The sequence below is a fragment of the Nicotiana tabacum genome, chromosome 3 (assembly GCF_000715075.1).
Source record: "Nicotiana tabacum cultivar K326 chromosome 3, ASM71507v2, whole genome shotgun sequence".
In the NCBI taxonomy this organism is placed as follows: domain Eukaryota; kingdom Viridiplantae; phylum Streptophyta; class Magnoliopsida; order Solanales; family Solanaceae; genus Nicotiana; species Nicotiana tabacum.
Window position 1 is genome coordinate 201306567 of NC_134082.1, and position 19728 is coordinate 201326294.

Below are 19728 nucleotides of genomic sequence, written 5' to 3' on the forward strand. Positions count from 1 at the left end.
GTACAGCGGAGTCATTTGTCACTATTTTTGTTTTCTTTTGGAGCGATTGTCCGGGAAGCAAAAATCACGTGCTTACAACCACAATTAACATCACTACGGTCGGGCTATCGAACACGGGGTCAGAAGTGAATTACGAGTCGGACCAATCTGCGAATCGAGCGATCTCCCCTTGCATGCAATGATGTGGTGGTAAACCTCTCATTCTAATTCAGTGCTCTCCGAACCGTGCAGGAAGGTTTCCCATTACACGACTCACCAACTTGATCTTCCGCGGGAACCGTATGTCCGAACAGGCCTGGAAAAAAGGTAAGGTCCTTTTAGCCATCCCTTCGATCAAATAGAGCTTCTTATCCTACGTTGTTCTTTTTTTCCCACGGTAGCGATATTCCTTTGCTACTTCTTTCCTCGGCTAATGGAAAAAAATCCTTCTTTTTACCCTGTCTGGCGCCATCCATCTCCAAATAGTAAATGCGCTGCTGAGCTCAGATGTCCGCTCGTCTGGCAAGTTGGCAGAAAGCACTTCCTCCCCTCTTTGTATGGAAAAGCTTCTGAAAGCCTATTAGTTAGTATTAGTAAAAAAACCTAGTTAAGGGGTCCGTAGTTGTCGCAATCGCTCATTGGTCTTCACCTCAAGTGCTTTCTTCAATGAGTCCAAGTTGCCTTCACAAATAAGAAATCAAGGACTTGTCGGTAGATCAGCTAGCTCGCGCTCTAGTCTTTCATTGATCTTTTCTACCCCTCGCTCTATGAGGATGCGCGCCTATCCAGACCTGGCCGATGGCTACTTCCAATTCAAGTGCCACTTATCTTAACACAACTCGAGCTAATCGACTCCCATCCTAGATAGACCTGGTGAAAGCAATCAAGCCAAAGCAATACTTATTCCTTCAACGGTAAGAGATGCAAATGAAATAGTAGTGGTTATGCCGACATTTACTCAAAGAAGAATAGTATTAGAGTCAAGACCGGTGCTATCCCCTTCCCCTGCTATGCTTCCTTACTCAACAATCAAAGAAGCATTTTCGATTCCCTGATCCACTCTCGTGCTAACATGCTAACAACGGTTTAGGTAAGCCAGGGGCTAAGCGGGAATGCCCTATCTAAGAGCCTACTTCCTTTTGCTCTTGGGGATTCATCTCTACCTTTTTCATAAAATGTAGTGGCCAAACCAGATAGTCCATTTCCTCTCTTTTCTCGCTCCTCAAGAAAGATGGCTAGAAACTTCCTATTCGATGAAAGTTCGAAATAACACCCTTAAGGCCAAGGGCCTTCGCCAAAAATAAGAGTTCGACCTCGATCGAACAATGAAGGGTTAGTATTTCGATGAAAGTTCGAAATAACACTCTTAAGTCCAAGTACCTTCGCCAAAGAGAAGAGTTCGACTTCTATCGAACAATGACGGGTTAATATTTCGACGAAAGTTTGAAATAACACCCTCAAGGCCAAGGGCCTTCACCAAAGAAATGAGTTCGACCTCAATCGAACAATGACGGGTTAATATTTCGACGAAAGTTCGAAATAACACCCTTAAGGCCAAGGGCCTTCGCCAAAGAGAAGAGTCCGACCTCGATCAAACAATGACGGGTTAATATTTCGACGAAAGTGCGAAATAACACCCTTAAGGCCAAGGGCCTTCGCCAAAGAGAACAGTTCACCCTCGATCGAACAATCACGGATTAGTATTTCAACAAAAGTTCGAAACCTCCTCGAGGCCAAGGGCCATTTAAAATAAAAGAAGGGGGGAAATAAAACCGGGACTCACGATGGGATAATCTTTCGATATAAGCTCAAAAGTAACATCCGTACGGCTAAGGTCACTATTAGAAAAAGAGTTCGAAGCCATCCGAACTGTGATGGGATGGTACTTCGACACAAGTTCGAAAATACTGCCCCAACAGCTAAAGCCGCCATCAAAATCCTACACAATCCATGTGGCGTTAAATTCCCTAAGAATCGGGAACTCGCTGAACAGAGATCTACTTCTTTGCACTAGAGTTATGAAAAGCAAAACGAGGAAAGAAATACAGGAGGCGTACAACAGTGAGAAATTCCTCTTTATACGAAGCTACTGCGCAAATAGCCGCAGATTACATACGGCTAAAACCAACAGAGTCCAAGAAAAAAAACAAATAAACAACCAATAAAAAAAGACAAACAAAGACAACAATTCTTTCACTCGTCGTCATCACCGCCACCCTCTTCACCACCGTCTCCAGGAAGTCCTCCTTTATCATCACCACCCTCATCGGCTTCCGGCGTCACACATATCCACAATTAACATGAGCCTCTCGTGCCTTCACCCGTGCTTCTTCATATGCGGCCCTGGAAACATTGCCCGCCTCCCACAAACTCTTATATATGTTCCGCTGGGCTTCAACATGAACCCAAAGCTCATGTAAATGACGGTGAACAACGGCAAAGGAAGATTCTACTTGAGCCAACAGTTGCTCATTTTCGGTCTCAAGAGCAGCAACCCGGTCCCCTAAGGTCGATGCATCCCTGTCGATCTCACCAATATGCTCCTCGAGCCTCGCTTCCCTTAGCGTGGTCGTCGCCCTCTCCAATTCCTGTTCGGATTGGAGGACGCGGATGGTGTTCTCTAGAGCCACCGCCCTCGCCAAAGCCGATGACCAGGCACTCTCGATGTTTTCCAATCCAACAACCTTTCTCTCCAACTAGGACAACTTTCCCATCCACTCCGCGCTCATCGCCTCGACCCTGATAACATTCTGATCCATCTCAGATTGCATCGACCTCAACTTCCCTTGAAGATAGTCGCACTCTGCAGCAACCCCTTTGCCCAACTCAAGCTCTTCGTCCTTGGTACAAAGTTGTTCCTCGAGTATGCTATTTCTGCGAATAGCCTGCATCAATTCCTGATCCCTCTTCTCCAATTCCTCCCCAAGGAATCGATCACCAGGGCTCGCCTTCAGTCGCTCGTGCATCTCATGGAACTTATTGCGATAGCGCCAATATTTATCCAACGTCTTCAGGAAAATCTTGGCCCGAGTGTTAGCCCTACGAGCGCTCTCAATTTCCACCATGTAATTCTGAAAAGCGAAAAGATGTGTCAAGCTTATAGCGGCCACTTCATGCATCAAATCAATATCAGGAACGTCCCGAAGAGCCTCGCTCTCGGTGGGTGATCACTCCCAACTCTAGTCCTAAAAAAGATAAGCGATCGCTACAAATATAATCCGGTCTAAAGGTTCGGATTCGAATCCCACAGAGAATTAAGGCTTAGCTATATCTGTTTAATATCACTAAAAAGACAAGTTTGAACAATTTTCTAAATTATAAAGATTGAGATTTATATTTCTAACTAATTAACTAGCAAATACTAGAAAGCGGTAAAATTATCAACTAACGAGATAAAGGGTTGGAGACTAAATTAAGGAGGTCTAGAGTTATGATTTTCCCAACTGTCAGAATCCTTCTAGCTATGTTCCCTACAATTTTGCCAATGTATTCTCTACTAATCGTGAGCACTTTAGGTGTCGTAATTCTCTCTCGAGCAACTACAACAATTTACTAGACATATTCTCTCGAACTACGCTAGTTAGCTTTATCTAACCGCTCACTATGACCACGTTAAGGCTTTGTTATTTCTAAACCTGCCTTTAAACCCGCTGTATTGATTTCTCACATACGTTAGGAGTGACGTTATTCAACAACTACCTAAATATGTAGCATTTCAATCAACACATAATAAATAGGCACAGTCAATCGATGACCATTCAATCAACAACAATAAACACGTAGTTGAACAAGTAGAGAAATCTAACAACTCAATTATATAAAAACATAACAAGAATTTATCCTACAAAAGGTTCTATCAAAACCATAGATAACAAATTAGCTATTCATAATAGTATGAAAACAACAATACTAAAAGTCATAACCAACAATGAAAAATAGGAAGAGAAAGGAAAACTCGTAGAAGAATTCCCCGCCTTACTCCTATTGTGTCGCTGCCTCCTTAGGTCGAATCTGTGTCAAAAATCTGTCCAAAAACCCTTAAAATACCATTTTTCCATGTATATATACCAAGCAGGGTCGGTCCCAAACAATTATACCTTCTCCTACGTGAAAAAGGACAATTTTTCAGGTCTGCACGCTCGCAGTCACGGTCTGGGCGCGGTATTTTTCTAGTGCACTGCCTCAGTCCCAAACTCCCAGTGCACTATTCCGTTTGGAATTTGGAAAAAGGTAAAACATGAAAATTGTATCCCTTTGCGTTATCTTTCCAACCATATATTATGGGTCCCAAATGGAGTTTTGAGAGAAACATTATGTGCATTTTACTAGACAGTGCGCAATATGCCTACTCGATTCTTCGTTTCGTTGCTCTATCATCTGTTGATCCCCGAATACGATCCCGGCTTAATTCCTAGGCTTTTACTCAGAATTCAAAGATCCAAATCACTTGAATTCATTCCATAACATCTACATAGCTCGAAAGCACTCCTACAATGCATAAAACACACAATTAGTGCAAAACACGTGCTCCTAAAGCACAAACTCAACTAAAGTGCAGTAAATTAGAGTGTAATAATCAACTAAAATATGTAATTATAACCTATTAGCGGCAAAATAAAAGAGGTCAAACTGCGGCATCAGGTCCTCCGTGTCCCCCAGAAGGTTAATATCTGAAGAGATTTCAAGAATACGGGACGAGCATCTTGCATGAACCACCGAACGAGTAAGACCCTCTTCAAACATCCTGAAGTCATCAGGGTTAAGATGAGACTCAGATTTGTAGTCGTCGACAACGATACCCTTTCCCCTTTCTGCGACCGAGGAGGAAGCACGACCCGACACCGAAGATGAAGGCCCGTCCAAAGCAGTATTGACGGCCTCAGGATTCTGAACCCCCGTAGAGGTAGGTTGTTGATCATCATAGCGATCGGGATCTCCGTCGATAGGGCGGCGTAGCGGCTGGCTCTGTCTCTACAAGCGGAATAGCATCAACTCTTGCCTCGGATCCCGTCAAGGAGAGATCACCCTCTGAACGCACCGCGGCCAAAGGAGCTATTTCAGAGTCCACTCGCTGCCTTTCTGACGACCCCTCCCCCATCTTCAGCAAGGGAAGATTCCCTCGTTCGGTAAGTGACAAGGGTCGAAATATCAATTCGAGAAGCAGCCTCCGTGCACACAGCCATGACCGTAGACTCAACAGAAGCGGCCCTCGATGAAGGTTGGGTAGTAGACCCTGAGGTAGGGCGAGCGAACGATGTGGGCTGACGAAATGTTAGTGGGGGAGCCCTCGTTCTCCGCACTTTCCCAGACATAGACGAACGTCACATAAGCAACAAAGTCAAAAAAAGAAGGGGGAGAATAGCGGAAAACAAAAATGATATTACTCACCAGTAAGGTGCTTACGTCCATATTTCTCATAGAAGGACGCCATGTGCGGACCCCCACCGTATGAGGAAGGATGGTGTTCCCCCACTCACGGATACCGTCAACAGGTGCAGGGGGTAGTTTCGCGACTACAAAAACAAAAATAGTTTTTTAGTACTGCTCACAGGAAAGAGGTCGAGCATCATTCAGACCAAGAGTATAGACACTTACGTGCAAAATTCCATTTCTCGAGGAACCCCGTAGGATGTGCCACAAGGTTCTTAGTCCGCACATAAAAGTAATTCTCGTAGAAGCGACGGTTGGCTCTGTCGTCCATTTTCACTACCAGACTCTTCATCCCTCGATGGCGCATATGAATCATCGTACCACGAATGAGTTGAGGGGCAATGATATTGAGCATGTGACTCAAAGTAATCTCCCGACTAGCAAGCTCCGCAAACTTGAGTAGCATGAGGAACAACTTATACAGGTACGACGAAAGTTAAGCCGGGCATACCTCGTAAAAGCGGGAAAAATCTACCACTAAGAGAGGGAGAGGAAGCGTGTACCCAACAATAAAGGGATAGGCGCAGAACACGTAATACCCTAGGCAGTCAAAATGAACTATGTCGTTCCCCACCGCCGGCAGCATTTCGACGTGGTGAGGGATTCCCCACCTAGCCTTCAATTCTGCGTTCCCCTCCTCATTTATGATAGAGGAAGCAGGTTCCGGCTCTTCCCCGGCGGGACTATGGAAATCATTCCATGGTTTCCCAGGGCGAGGCAAGATCTCAGCCACCGATGGAACCTCCTCATCTTCTACCACTTTTACTCCTTCAGTGGCAAGAACATCGCTTTCCGGTGCCGGAGTTGTGGAAGGATGGTCAGCACGAGAAGAATTACCAGCCATTTGTATCAATTTGATAAAACAAAGGGATGGAAGGAAAAAAGAAAGACGAAAGTTCTTGGCTAATCGGAGAAAATAAAAAATCCGAAGTATCAGGAGAAAAGAAGATTCACAAAGTTCTTTCAAGTAAAGGCAAGGAAGTATGTCAATCGAACGATACTTTCTTTCTATTTATAAGAGACATAAATTCTCCAAGCACGAAACCCAAGAGTCACCAATCGAAGTTGATAGGGCATGAAACGGTTCAACCCCCTGGGAACGTGTGTCATAATGGCAGCAACTACGAACGACGTTTCAAGTTAAACGATGTTTCAATTCCAAAACGACCGCGACGGTTCAAGGGCATCACAAGGGCGCCGTCACATTACTTGAAACTAAAATCCATACCTAAAGGGTAGGTAGTCAGATATCTCTTAGATGTGTAAAAGTCATGATCCGTCTGCCAGGCGCGACAAGAGACGGCCCCGGCAGATGAAGGGACTAACTGTATTGATCAAAATCTGACCGATGTGGTCGACACAACTGGGATCCCGTCCAAGAAACGGGTTAGCGAAAGACGCCATGAGTTGTTCCAAACCACGTACTCATAGTGCCCGCTAAGTCGAAGAACAATACTCAGGGGACGACGAAAACAGACGTGGTATGAAGGTGCCTTGACCCAAGAACGTAGCAAGGACTCCATGACTATATATATAGGGAGGGAACCTTCCTAGAAAGGGGGGCTTTTTTTTTTCTCTCTTTCCTCTCCTCTGTAATCTTCTTAGCAAAAGGAAGATAAAATAATCGTCCACTCATTATGTAAACGGATTATCTCCATCAATTGGTGGAAAAAGAAATGAAACAGATCAATGAGATTGATCGCCCCTATTTTTATTTTATGCATCATTTTCTGATTCGTTTGTAGATCTGGAATTTACTATGCGTGACTAAGATTAACCTCTTCATTTTCTTTAGTTTGATTTAATAAAAAATGTTTCAGTATCTTTTGGCCAAACACAGTTCTCATAAGCTTTTTTCTTACTTTCATTGCTAAATGCTGTCACATCAATATTTTTCGATTTGCTTATTTAAAAAAAGAAGAAAAAAAAGAATATTGGTATTGCATAATTGAGCAATTCTCACTATCCCCCTTCTTCCTTTCCTTTCCAAGATCTCATATGTAATATAGAAATTTATAACCAAAAAAACTACGCGTGTATGCAAATATATCAATTTGCAATTTGACGAGCATTTGGGATAAAAGATTGTAAATTCAATTATCTATAAGCATCTCTAATAGCCAATGAAATTTCCATGACGTGTGGCATGAAGTTTGAGTTAATGCAAAGAATTCAGAGGGCACCTCTCTTTTATTTTGTTGTCACTTTGCTGGAGGGAGTACGCGCTGTCTACCAAACCACGAAATAAAGAAATTGAAATGCAAATATTTCTAAAAATAAATAAGATATTTTTACAAAGCACATCAATATCAAAGAACCTCACCAGGAAAAAAATAATGCTTTATAATGCAGCAACGGTTGGCAGTTACACCAGAATTCAGCCCTACTTCTCCATCTCGTCATATATTATATTATGTCCAGTTACAACTAGGCAACCATAGGCACCAGCTAACGTTTTAGGTTGGCCCCCCGAAGGCCTACTTTTTCTTGCATTAAGGTTGCAATTGGACTTATGTTGTTGGAACCTACTACTATAAAGAGAGAGGAGGAGGAAAAAGTTTGTACTCGTCTTCTTAATATAAGAGGCGAGCTTTGTCTTTTGTTTGTTACAGTAGCTTTAGTACACGACTTAGTGTCTTTCGTGTATTTTTATCTTTTTGGACTTCTGTTATTACTTGTTATTTACTTTTGTTTGGTTTTCTAATTGCATTACTTAGTGTTAGCTTTGTGTTTTCGCTTGGTTTTCTGATTGGTTTGCTTATCATTACCCCTTCTCTTTTATCTCTCATGAGCCGAGGGTTTACCGGAAACAATCTCTCTACCTTTTTTAAAGGTAGGGATAAGGTCTACGTACACACCATCCTCCCCAGATCCCACTTATGAGAACACATTGTGTTTGTCGTTGTCGTCGTTGTTCATAATAGAGGAGGCAGCATATTTGCTCGCAATAGAAGGGATATCCTTCTACAAGGAGTGTCTTCCAACACCACTTCACAGATAAACATTCACTAAATCTACATGTAAACCAATGCCAAATATCAATTTGGGACAAAATGGTAAAACCTTAGAACCTCTACAATTTCGGACTCAAACTCACATACAAATCGAGTTAGTGATAATAGGTCAGACATTGCTTGTACAAAATTCTGTGTGCGAACAAACTATGTAACCTAGTGAATCAGCCCACTTGGCTCAGTAGACAGGGGATCTAGCCTTAACATATGGGTTCCCGGCCCAGTAGCTTTTGCCCAAATCTTGTATTTACATTAGAAAATTCAATAAAACTTTATAAATATTCGATTTTGAATCCATTTATTATTATGTATTTAACTCGAGGTTGTTGCAGGAACCCAAAAATTTAAATTCCCGGATCTGCCTCTGTCCATAGGTAGTCGCTCAAGTGGCATTTAGCTTAGTGGATAAGTGCCAATTGCATAGCATCTATAGAGTTCAAGATATGTAACATAACAGAATGTAGCAGCAAGAAAATTCTAATTCAGAAACTCTATTAATCATGATGCATATTTCATGTTAAAAAGCTTCAAGAAATGGCCCAGTGTAAAAAGCATGAGCATTGTGACATTGGTCAATAATAAACACATTGTTATTCTCACTGTGTTACTCATGCCATATTTATTGAAGTTTCCTCAGACAAATGGAAATGATCAACCTATCAAGAATAACAATCTAAAAAGCATAATTAGCAAACCTCTCAAATTAAATGCTCATCATTTTCTGCTATGAATCCACCACAATAGATTTGAGAGTGAATTCCCATCATCATGATTGCTCAAGTCCCTCACTTTCTTTAGAGCTTGCTTCTTTCTATAAATAGCTTCCAAGGCATAAACAAATCCTTTCCAACCTTCCTCAGTTCTATTTTTAGGTACACTAGTGAGTGCCCATTTAACAAGCTCCTTCACATAATCGACATCAGAAAACACAACCTCAGTAATTGGCAGTAATGGCAGAACTTGAATCCCCAGCCTAATGTCTTTTCTCTCAGCTGGAGCAAACCAAAGAATACTGTCTCTTTTTCTAGACCATAAAATACCAACCACCTTATTTTTCTTGACAAAACTCGGCGCATAGATTCTGTTGTCTCCTTTTACATGCCACCAAGTCTGTGCTGATAGAGTTTCAAAGGCAGTAAGAGTTGATCCGATTGAAACAAGATCAGAATCTCCATACGCGAACCCCATCAATGCTGCTGAATAATACGCGTTAATCGCTTCACTTGTACTCTCTTGATTTCTCCCAAATGGAAATTCATTCAACCCTGCAGCCCAAGAATGTAACTTCCAGAAGTCAAAACACCTAACACGAGTATAATGCCGGTTCTGTTTAAGTCCCAAGTTCGTGTAATCTTCAACTAAAGCATAGGCTTGCTTTTTGTACTGCTTTCCCCAAGCAGGATCAAATTTAGTAAGCACAGAAATACCATACACAAAGTATCCCAAATGAAAATGATGGTCATTGTATATTCCAAAACCAAAATCACCTGTTGTATCATTTAGCCCTTGTTTAGTCACAAGGCCGCCCCATTTTCTGTCATAGAAAAAGCCATTGGCACCAAATGTACCATTTAACCATGGCTCTATTGTATCCTTCAAGTACTGAACAACGACCGGCGTTATCTTAGGATAAGAAACCTCTTCTGCAATCAATGCCAATCTTGCTGCTCTAGCAATCAATTTCCCATAAAAGTACGATGATGTAGTAGATATGTTTGATGCATTCAAAGTCTTGACATCTTTACCAAGTGCACGAATAATTTCAGGGTTAGATTTTTTATTCAAACCTTTAACCGAATGCCATGATACTGGAATTGAATCCGTTTCAAGCTCCCACGAATTTCCAACAACACCAACAAGCTCACCATCCATGCTCCTATACTTGAAATCATCCAAAATAGTTACTGAAGAATCTGCTGTTGAAAGAAGTCGGCGATGGAGAGGATGAGCAAGCATAAGCAACTTGCCTTTACCTTTCACATCCCATTTGTAACTAAGACCAAAAGGCCTCAAAGTTGCACTTCCAGACACGGGATAAGCCGAGCTGTACTGATCAAGAATTTTCTCACATTGGCGATCAGAATTAGCCAAGAGAGCAATTCGTATTACACCCGAGAATCCATTAGAAATTATGGAGGATACATTGTGAGTCAAATGAATAGGAGAAGATGCATATAGGATCCATGTTTGACGATTGCGGAGTCTAATTGTATACTTAGTCAAAGAACTATCACAAGAGAGTTTGCGAATGGGATGAACGGTTGAGATTGAAATGGAAGTGTTTCTACTAACGGCAAAGGTTAAATAAGGACTACCTCTGACCAGAAAGAATCTAAGGTTACTTGATGTTAAGTCTAAAGTAACACTAAGATCACTATATGATGAGATTATGTGGTGCTGCGTTGGGTTAGGATTCTTGAAAGCGGATATAGTCAAATCCGGGCGAAAAATCTGTTCTATTAAAGCAGAGGTTATATTCTGAGATGGGTAACTAAGAGAAACAGAGGAGTTAGCAGAGCGAATTAGATAGGGTTGAATGTACTCAGGTGTGTCACCATTCTTGAGCACAAAATTTTGGAAAAATGAATTAGTGGGCAAAGGGGTGGAAAGAAGTTGGCTAGAAAAGTAATCTGCTGGATTAGGCAAGACTTTAGATTTTGCTTTGGTGAAGAGAAAATGATGGTGTGGTCTATGGTTTGAATGTGAGGTTAACTGAGCATTATAACCATTAACAAAAACAGAAAATGAATAGAACAGTAAAATGAGCAACATTGCATACTCACTGTGCAAAGAAGTTTGGTTTCCAGCTCCCAACATTTGAGATGATTGTTGAACAGATTTTGGAAGACCCTTTAATTTTTGGCTACTGAGTTTATTTAAAAGAAGATGGATGAGGATTGGTTAGACAATATAAAAACAATTCTCCACTTAAAAAGAAATAGTCGTACCAAGTTGACACAGAAGAAGGATTTAATTCAGAACGTGACAGAATCGTGTTTCCTACTTTACATTTCTTTCCTTTTTCGTAGTTGTCAAGACCAGCTGGCTAGCATCATCTTGTGCTTAAAAAGTGGCTAAAAGTCCAAAGATTTCTGCAAAATTAATGGAATTGTGATTAACAAGGAAAAGAAATGAGGAAAAATAGGAGATCTGAGAGACAGACAGAGAAAGGATACTGGTAATTGCTTTCTTTTAATTATAGTTGAATGTATTGCATAATGGATTTTAATGTTGTAACGTTACAGAACTGTACGGAAGGAAAAGAAACAACGTTGCCAGGACTTATTCTATGTAAACTGTAGTTTGTAATTGGCATTAAATATCAGTTAATAGGACCCATTCAACTGAGATGGAATAAAACAAAATATAGTGAACGTTACTAACGAATATTTGCTGCATCTTTGGTTGCTAAAGTCAATAACCCACTACCTAACTCTCTTAGAAATAGATTACTATGATGATTCTCGTAATTTACATATGGGACAATAATTCAAAAGGAGAAGCCATATTTTGTTACCACGTCATGCAGGGGCGGTTCTAGTGGCGGAGACACAATTTTCCCTAAGAGGTTCAAAAAAGAAAAAAGTTAAGAAAGGTTGTAGCTAGTGGGAATGAAACTAATGAATTTACAAAAGGTTTTGAACTCCCTTGACCACTAAGTTATGCCTTGGGATGACTCCAGTGTAATTTTTCGGCAAAAGGCGTTGGGGTGAACCCTCTTCCGCCCCCCTAAATTCGCTCTTGGGCAGCTCAAGTATATGCGGCGCCTAAAACCAAAGTTTAATGTGAGACCTAATTTTTTTTAAACGTTATAAATGATGTTTTTATTTAAAGTCTAATCTTCTAACTTTTGAAATACAAAGTTGTTAATAATCCTTTTTATAATCGACTTTCTCTAATAATTCCTTTTCAATTGATAATATAGCCAACTCATTTAATCTTTCTTGAGATATTGTTGATTTTACATAGGATTTTATAGAGTAATAGAAGTATAGAACTATTGGAAGCTTAAATTTCTTAGAGAAAGAAGGTGAGTAAGAATATTAAAGAGAAAGATAGAAAATATATAAGGGTTTCTGAAATATGAAGAGATTGAGAAAAAAAAATATTAACTTGGACAAATTAAAATAAGTCAAATTATTATTTTATTTATATATTTGTATTAAAAATATTAAATATTTTTTTTTAAATACCTACAAATCTATTATTCCAAAAAAAAAATGGGACCCCTTAAATTTAGGGGCCTAAGGCACAAGCCTTACTACTCAAAACATTAGAGTCGGCCCTGACGTCATGATCAGAAAGATTAAGAGCCCGTTTGGATGGACTTGTTGTAAGTGGCTTTTAAGCCAAAAGTTATTTTAGCTTTAAAATAAGTACTTAAAAGTACTTTTTTATTTTATTCAAACACTATAAAATGGCTTAAAAACTATTTTGGCTTAAAAACACTTAAAATAAATCAATCCAAACGAGCTCTAAAGATATTCTAGGGCAACGGGAAAAAGAGAAAACCAAAGAGCATAGCGAAATGTGGTCGCAGAAAGTGCTTCAAGAAACGGTAAGTTCAAAGTTGCAGGCGAAAACAGACAAAACTGTCCCTTTCTGGTGTGCATCTTGTTTAAAATATATACTGTATTCCAACTTTAATTTGTTACTTTTAAGATTAAATTATTTAATTTATCGTGAATAATAAATGCGGCTAATTACATTTTCCAGATTCTTGGTGTGTCATAAGAAAGATTTTTGTAGAAGTAGAGCAAGAATATCAGGACCGTCACCACTAGCCACATCTTGAAGGCTGAGGTCAACGTATCACATTCACATCAGATGATTCACACTTGTTGAAAATGGTAATCCAGTGCGTCACTTGAATGAGAATGCCTCTAGAACTATTTGACATGCCTACGCCTAATGTGAAGTTAACTCTTGAATCCAGGTTGTTGTTTGTCATGGTTCTACGGCTCCTCCTTCATGCATATGCCATATGGAATGGCCAATAAAGAGCCAAACATCCCATATTCAGAAGCAATATATGTTTTTAGCCCCAACAAATACTTAGCTGAGTTTGATTCAAGAAAAAATTCAAACTAAGCTCCAAATATGACTCTTCACCTTTGAGGCCATATCCATAACTAGCTGGTCAGATTGGTAGCCTTTACAAAAGGCTTTTCAGATTGACACATCCTCAAAACCTGAATCTTGCACCAGGAAAAACAAATAAATTTTACTGTGTTCGGCAAGCAACTAACTGAAGCAACCAAGTTAAACTTCTGTTGAGAAAAACATACCTATATATACGTGGAAGAGGTCTTTTCTACTAGAGATTTAAGCAGCAACATAACACATTTTGCAGAAATATTTTGCAACATAACACCTTTTCTTATGGCTTCAAGCCTTCAACATGATCAGAAGCATATAATATAGAGCACTAAAACAAAAATCAATCAGATCAACCATACCCATTTACTCTGATAGAGAAGAATGTACACGCAATTAAGTACCTGAAACTATCTGAGGTTGACGTCCCAGAATATGAAAAGGTGTTACAGCATCTTGTGACTCTATAAAGCCAACATATAATACACTGGTCAATTCACATGCCTTAAGCAGAGAAACAAGAGATAGGCAAGAAGTTACATTATCAGATACAAATTCAACAGAAATTACTCCTTTGTCATCAGAAGCATTGGTATCTCAACTCCAAAATAGTGAGACGCACACGAGGTACAAAATGCAACACATCACAAGTTTCAAAGTTTTCCTATCAGACATTTTAAACTCATATACATTCAACAGTTACGCTAATTAAAAAGCAATGACACAGTGTGGCCTTAGTAGACTATGCACCTGAATGGTTGATCCAGTTTTTCACTTGAATTATCAAATATCAGGTGCATGAATATGCTTAACTAGCGCTGAGACATCTTTGTATTCCTCTTTACAGCTGACATTAACTTCATTCCCCTTTATGAGATTTTCCCATCTTACTAAACTCTTATTGCACTTAGAGAAACAGTTATGAATGAACAATCAGCAAAGAATTCGACAACTTTATGAATACTTAGTAAACAACCAAGACCTAACTCCAATACCAAGTAAGATCAGATGCAGAATACTCCCTCAAGCATTCTAGTAAAAGCAAGACTTCAACAGAGCCTACTCTTTTCCTAAGTCTTGGGACACCGAAACCTCATCTTAAACGATGTTATAATGTTCCTTTGCTTCTACCCTCTTACTTGCCTAAAAAGTAAAGAACATTGGAAGTGACAATTGTTGCAGGTCCAAAAATTTCACCAGCAGCAGCAAATTTGATTTAAAAAGAAAAAGGAGAACAGAAAGGAGACAAAACCGAACAGTGCCCAGATTTCAAGACAAATTTGGACCAACGGCTACCTGCTAGATGAAAAGCTGAAAAGGGGTCAAAGAATTGGGCAACAATGGAGACAGAGATGTCCAAAACAAGAACAGAGATCGAAGAACGACGACTTTCAAGCAGAGCATTGCACAGAAAGATTTCGGCTTGGAATTTTCAGATCACTGGATGATCAATAAGTTTTGATTTGCAAACAAGTGTTTTATTTTTTCAGTGCTACAAGGGATTTGGTTGATTAGATTTAGTCTCCATTCATAACAAGCAGATATTTTACTTCCTTTTTAATGTATATCTCACCAGAAATCCAAATTAAGTATTTATGTCTGCGAACATTAATATCCTTCACCAGACGCAATTTCATAACTTCACATCTAATATTGGAAATGTCTGGAACCAACCTCAGATACACAAAGATCAGCTCAGTAACAATATACATGGCTTCACCTACTAAATTAGGAGATTACAGGTACACCAATGATCGATTCAGCAAATTATTTATTCATGGTATTTAACATTTTTGTTTTTCATCCTAAGGAACCGAAACTTTGGTTAGACATTATAAAATTTGAGCTTTTATTTAAAACAACTAAGATCGGGGAAGAACTTACAGCAATCATATCGCAAAGCATTGAGCTGCAGACTAATGATCCAATTTATATACAAACAAAAGAAACGACAGGTACCAAATTACGAAACAAAATAACCTTCTTTTTTGTTCTGATCATGTCATATTTTGAGTATACTCAATTAAAGCCTTAAAAGGACATTCCAAATGTAACACACCATAAAACTTAATGAGAGTAGTGTCGGAACCAGCAGAACTTGCTTCCTTTATCACTTTCCTCCACTTTATCATCTCTAGTATGAATCCACCACAGTAGATTTGAAAGCGAGTTTCCATCATCAAATCCAGTTAAACTCCTAGTTTTGTCCAAAGCACCCACTTTATCATATATTGCTTCCAATGTATACACAAACCCTTTCCACCCTTCTCCAACCCCACCTTCCCTTGCCAGAGCTGGCAGTGTCCATTCGACCAACTGCTTCACAAACTGAACGTCTGAAAACAGAACTTCAGTAATGGGCAAAATGGGTAAGACCTGAATTCCAAGTCTACACTCTCTCCATTCAGCTGGAGCAAACCAAAGGCCACTGTCCCTTTTGTTAGACCATAAAACACCCACCACCCTGTTATCCTTTGTAAATTCTTCCCCATACAAAGTGCTTCCCTCTTTCACATGCCACCAAGTCTGTGCAGAATGAATCTCAAAAGCCGAAAGGGTGGATCCAATGGCAACAAGATTGGTATCCCCATAGGCCAAACCCATTAAAGCTGCTGAATAGTATGCATTTACTGCTTCACTTGTGCTCTCCTGGTTCCGTCCATCTGCAAATTCTGTTAATCCCCCAGCCCAAGAATGCAGCTTCCACAAGTCAAAACACCTCAAGCGAGCATATTTCGAATTTGTTCGCCTGCTTAAATTCATAAAATCCGCCATAAGTGCATAAGCTTGTGGCCTATACTTTCTTCCCCAGATTGGGTCTATCTTGGCTAGCACTGCAATAGCATAAAGGAAATGGCCAATATGAAAATGGTGATCATTATATACCCCAAAACCAAAGTCAGCTCCCGAATCTAGCGCCCCTTGTTTAGTCACAATTCCACCCCATTTCGATTCATAAAAGAAACCATTTGCTTCAAAAGTCCCCTCCAACCATGGTTCAACTGTATCCTTCAAGAATTTGCGGATAACCGGGATAACATCAAGGTAACAAACCTCTTCAGCTATCAATGCCAGCCTTGCTGCTCTCGCAATCAATTTACCATAAAAGTAAGACGATGTTGTTGATATTCCCTTCGAATCCAACGAAGCAACATCCTTATTCAAAGCATCAATTATTTCTAAACAAGCCTCTTCCTTAACACCTTTAATGGAATGCCATGTTACAGAAACTGGATCGCTCTTCAATATCCATGAGTCTCCAACAACACCAATAAGCTCACCATCAATACTATTGTACTTAAATCCATCTAAAACAGTTACCGCACAATCGGTAGCAGAAAGCAGCTGGAGATGGAGAGGGTGAGCCAACATAAGCAAGTCGCCCCATCCATTCTTTTCCCACTTGTACTCCAAGCAAAATGGCTGACTAAAAACAGCATTACCACTTGTAGGATAACAAGAACTAAAACGATCAAGTACTGCTTCACACGTTGGGTCAGAATTTGGCAAACAAGCAATCCGAATAACACCCGAAAACACACCGGACTTGATAGTGGACAAATCATGACTCAAATCAATGGGAGAAGAAGCATACAGAAGCCAAGTTTGCCCATTGTTGAGCTTAACAGTATATTTGGTACGATTACTATTCGAATTACACTCAAGAATGGCATGAATTGTTGAAATCGAAAGCGCTACATTTCCAAGAACGTTACACGTAATAAAGGGGGAACCTTTAACAAGAAAGAACCTGAGATTACTAGAAGGAAGGTCTAATGTGACACTAAGATCATCAAAGGATGAAATTACATGGGGTGAATTTGGATTGGGATTATTCAAAGCAGTGATAGTCAAATCAGCTATAAAATTTTGGTAAATGAAAGCAGGATTATGGAACTGAGATGGGTAACAAAGAGTGAGGGATGAAAGTGAGGATTTTACAATATAAGGGTGTATGAATTCAGGCTGATCACCATTCTTGAGGACAAAATTTTGGAAAAAAGAATTTGTGGGTAATGGATTTGAGAGGAGATTAGGGGCAAAAAAGGAAGAAGGATCAGGAAGAACAGTGGATTGAGTACTGGGGAACAGGAAAGGCTGTGATGATGACATGGCAAAGAAATGTGAAGAAGATGAAGGTGGTGGTGGTTCAGGCTGTGGAGGGGTTTTATAGGGTTTTTTGAAAGGTTTTGTGATGATAGCTTTGACTTGTCTTTTGATTTTCTTCAACACCTGACTTAAGATATCGAAATCGTAAGCGCGTTAATTGATCTGAAAATTTTGGGAGGAATACAAAATTTTATTATTTATGTCAAGTGCACAACATACCTGTCAATTTTGGTACGTCAGATTAATGGAGTTGTAGTTGGGAAACATGCGCGTTCGAATAGCCGCCAGGTGAGAGGAAATAAGGAAGAAAGAATGCAAAGTTGACTAAGTTTTAACGGAATTTCAAGATTGCAAGAGATGATAATTTTTTGAAAATACATTCACATCTCTCTTAACGGCATCACTAACACTTATCCATAATAATCAAGCTTTTTCGTAATTAATTTTTATATCAATAATATATGTTACTCCATTATAAGCATGGAGTAGGGAATTAGTCACTAGATATCTCTTGCTGTAAAGCTAACCACTTTGCAACTTAGGAAATGGATTAAGAAGAAATCGGGGATTTGGGATGTGGGACCTCTTGCTTACATGTTATTAGGAAGCAAAGAAAGCAAGAATCAGACGCCAATTTTTTTGGCCGAGAATAGCAAATTATTTTACATGTTTCTTAAAAGTCACAGTTATTACCAAGGGTATACAAAGGAAACCGATAAATTGCATCAACCCGAAAATTCGAGTCAAACCGAGAAAAAAAAACTCACTATGGTTTTGTTTGATTTGGTTTGACATTGGTGTTTAACCAAAAATCTGAGCCTTTGATCAAAACTAGAAATAAAGAGAAATTCGGATTACTGATAATCTGGAGACGAAAATAAAAGATTTCTGAGAATAATAAAGTAATAAGTAGTTTTGTATTTCAGTGTAATCTCAATAATATTTCGTGTCCTTACAGATGTTGAGTCCTTCTCCTTTTATAGTTAATTCTAGGAGAAGATGTAATGCCTTTGTCTTAATGAGGCAATTATGAGTAATAAATGACATTTAAAAGAAACGTTACACAATCATTTCTATTTAATTCAGATTCTCTAACGTATTTGATATTTAATGCTGGATTTAGACTCTTTTACGTCATCAGATTCGTATCTTCAACTTCTTTCGATCTTTGATCTTTAAATGACTCGAATAGGTACGAGACTCGTACCTATTTTAGTAACGATCCACACCTATGTTGCTTTCTTTTCCCCATATCTGTTGTCGCCCATGCCTCTTGGCTATTTATTGCGTTTTGACCTTTTGACCAGTCCATGTGTCATGACACGTCATCTTCAATATTCAGACTCAGTTTTTTCCCAATACAGATAGTCCCCCCACTTTCCATTTATTTATTAATTAAATATTTGGGAAGTGGATCTTCACGAAAAAGGAATTTTCGCCGTAATTAATGTTATGTCAGTACTGACGCTTCAATTGTCTTTTCTATTTAATGCTCTGCACACGTATCACCTTCTGATATGTATGTAATTCTATAGCCTTTTTCCAAGGCTTCTTCATCCCCTCTATTTACGAAGTGATAGTTGCCTTTATTATAGGCTTTCCATCATTACACTTTTTTGTTTGACGGTCGTTGTTATACACATATTTAACCCTTTTTTCCTTTGTCTTCTTCTAACCCTTAACATATACTTTACTCTTTACTTTTGTTCATTTCTCCTTTAGTTCATCCTTTCTCTGCAATGACATCTCCGAATCCTAACCCTAAGAGAATCCCAATTCTTGATAGCTTCCCCAACGCCCCTGTAAGACATAAAAGGGGTAGAGGTGGCAGGCTTCGTAGCCTAGGATCCGTTCGTGGTGGTTCCTCTGGTTCCATCACTCCTTCTTCTAGTTTTAGCACTATTTCTAGAGGTTCTATTACTAAGAAATCCTCTTCTAAAGGTAAAGAACTTTCCGAGCCTCTTCAAGAGCCTTTAGTTGAGGAAATAGTACCCAATGACTTGTCATTTGAGAATGATAGGAAATCTCTTCGTGATCAAGTTGTTAATTTAGAGAAAGCTGACATTTTTCCTTCTCTAATCACTGAACCTTTGATTTC

The 19728-nt window shown here is 39.4% G+C and overlaps 2 protein-coding genes and 1 long non-coding RNA gene across 3 annotated transcripts; all 3 read right to left on the minus strand.

Moving 5' to 3' along the window:
• Positions 1-8897: 8897 nt before the first annotated feature.
• Positions 8898-11594, minus strand: LOC107806871 (glucan endo-1,3-beta-D-glucosidase-like). The gene has a single exon (XM_016631142.2). The coding sequence runs from the start codon at positions 11238-11240 to the stop codon at positions 9138-9140; it is 2103 nt and encodes a 700-aa protein (XP_016486628.1). The 5' UTR covers positions 11241-11594; the 3' UTR covers positions 8898-9137.
• Positions 11595-13131: 1537 nt separating this feature from the next.
• Positions 13132-14062, minus strand: LOC107806870 (uncharacterized). The gene is made up of 3 exons (XR_001652773.2): positions 13925-14062; positions 13712-13851; positions 13132-13621 (listed from the first exon to the last, which is right to left on the minus strand). It is a non-coding gene; the product is annotated as an uncharacterized LOC107806870 (long non-coding RNA).
• A 1286-nt stretch (positions 14063-15348) lies between these two features.
• On the minus strand, positions 15349-17907 carry LOC107824319 (glucan endo-1,3-beta-D-glucosidase). Its single transcript, XM_016651066.2, has one exon. It carries the CDS (start codon positions 17631-17633, stop codon positions 15588-15590), a length of 2046 nt encoding a protein of 681 aa, XP_016506552.2. The 5' UTR covers positions 17634-17907; the 3' UTR covers positions 15349-15587.
• Between the last annotated feature and the right edge of the window lie 1821 nt (positions 17908-19728).

Bases quoted from the DNA above. Each gene is read 5' to 3' on its own strand.
- LOC107806871 (XM_016631142.2), bottom strand. From the start codon at position 11,240: ATGTTGGGAGCTGGAAACCAAACTTCTTTGCACAGTGAGTATGCAATG.
- LOC107824319 (XM_016651066.2), bottom strand. From the start codon at position 17,633: ATGTCATCATCACAGCCTTTCCTGTTCCCCAGTACTCAATCCACTGTT.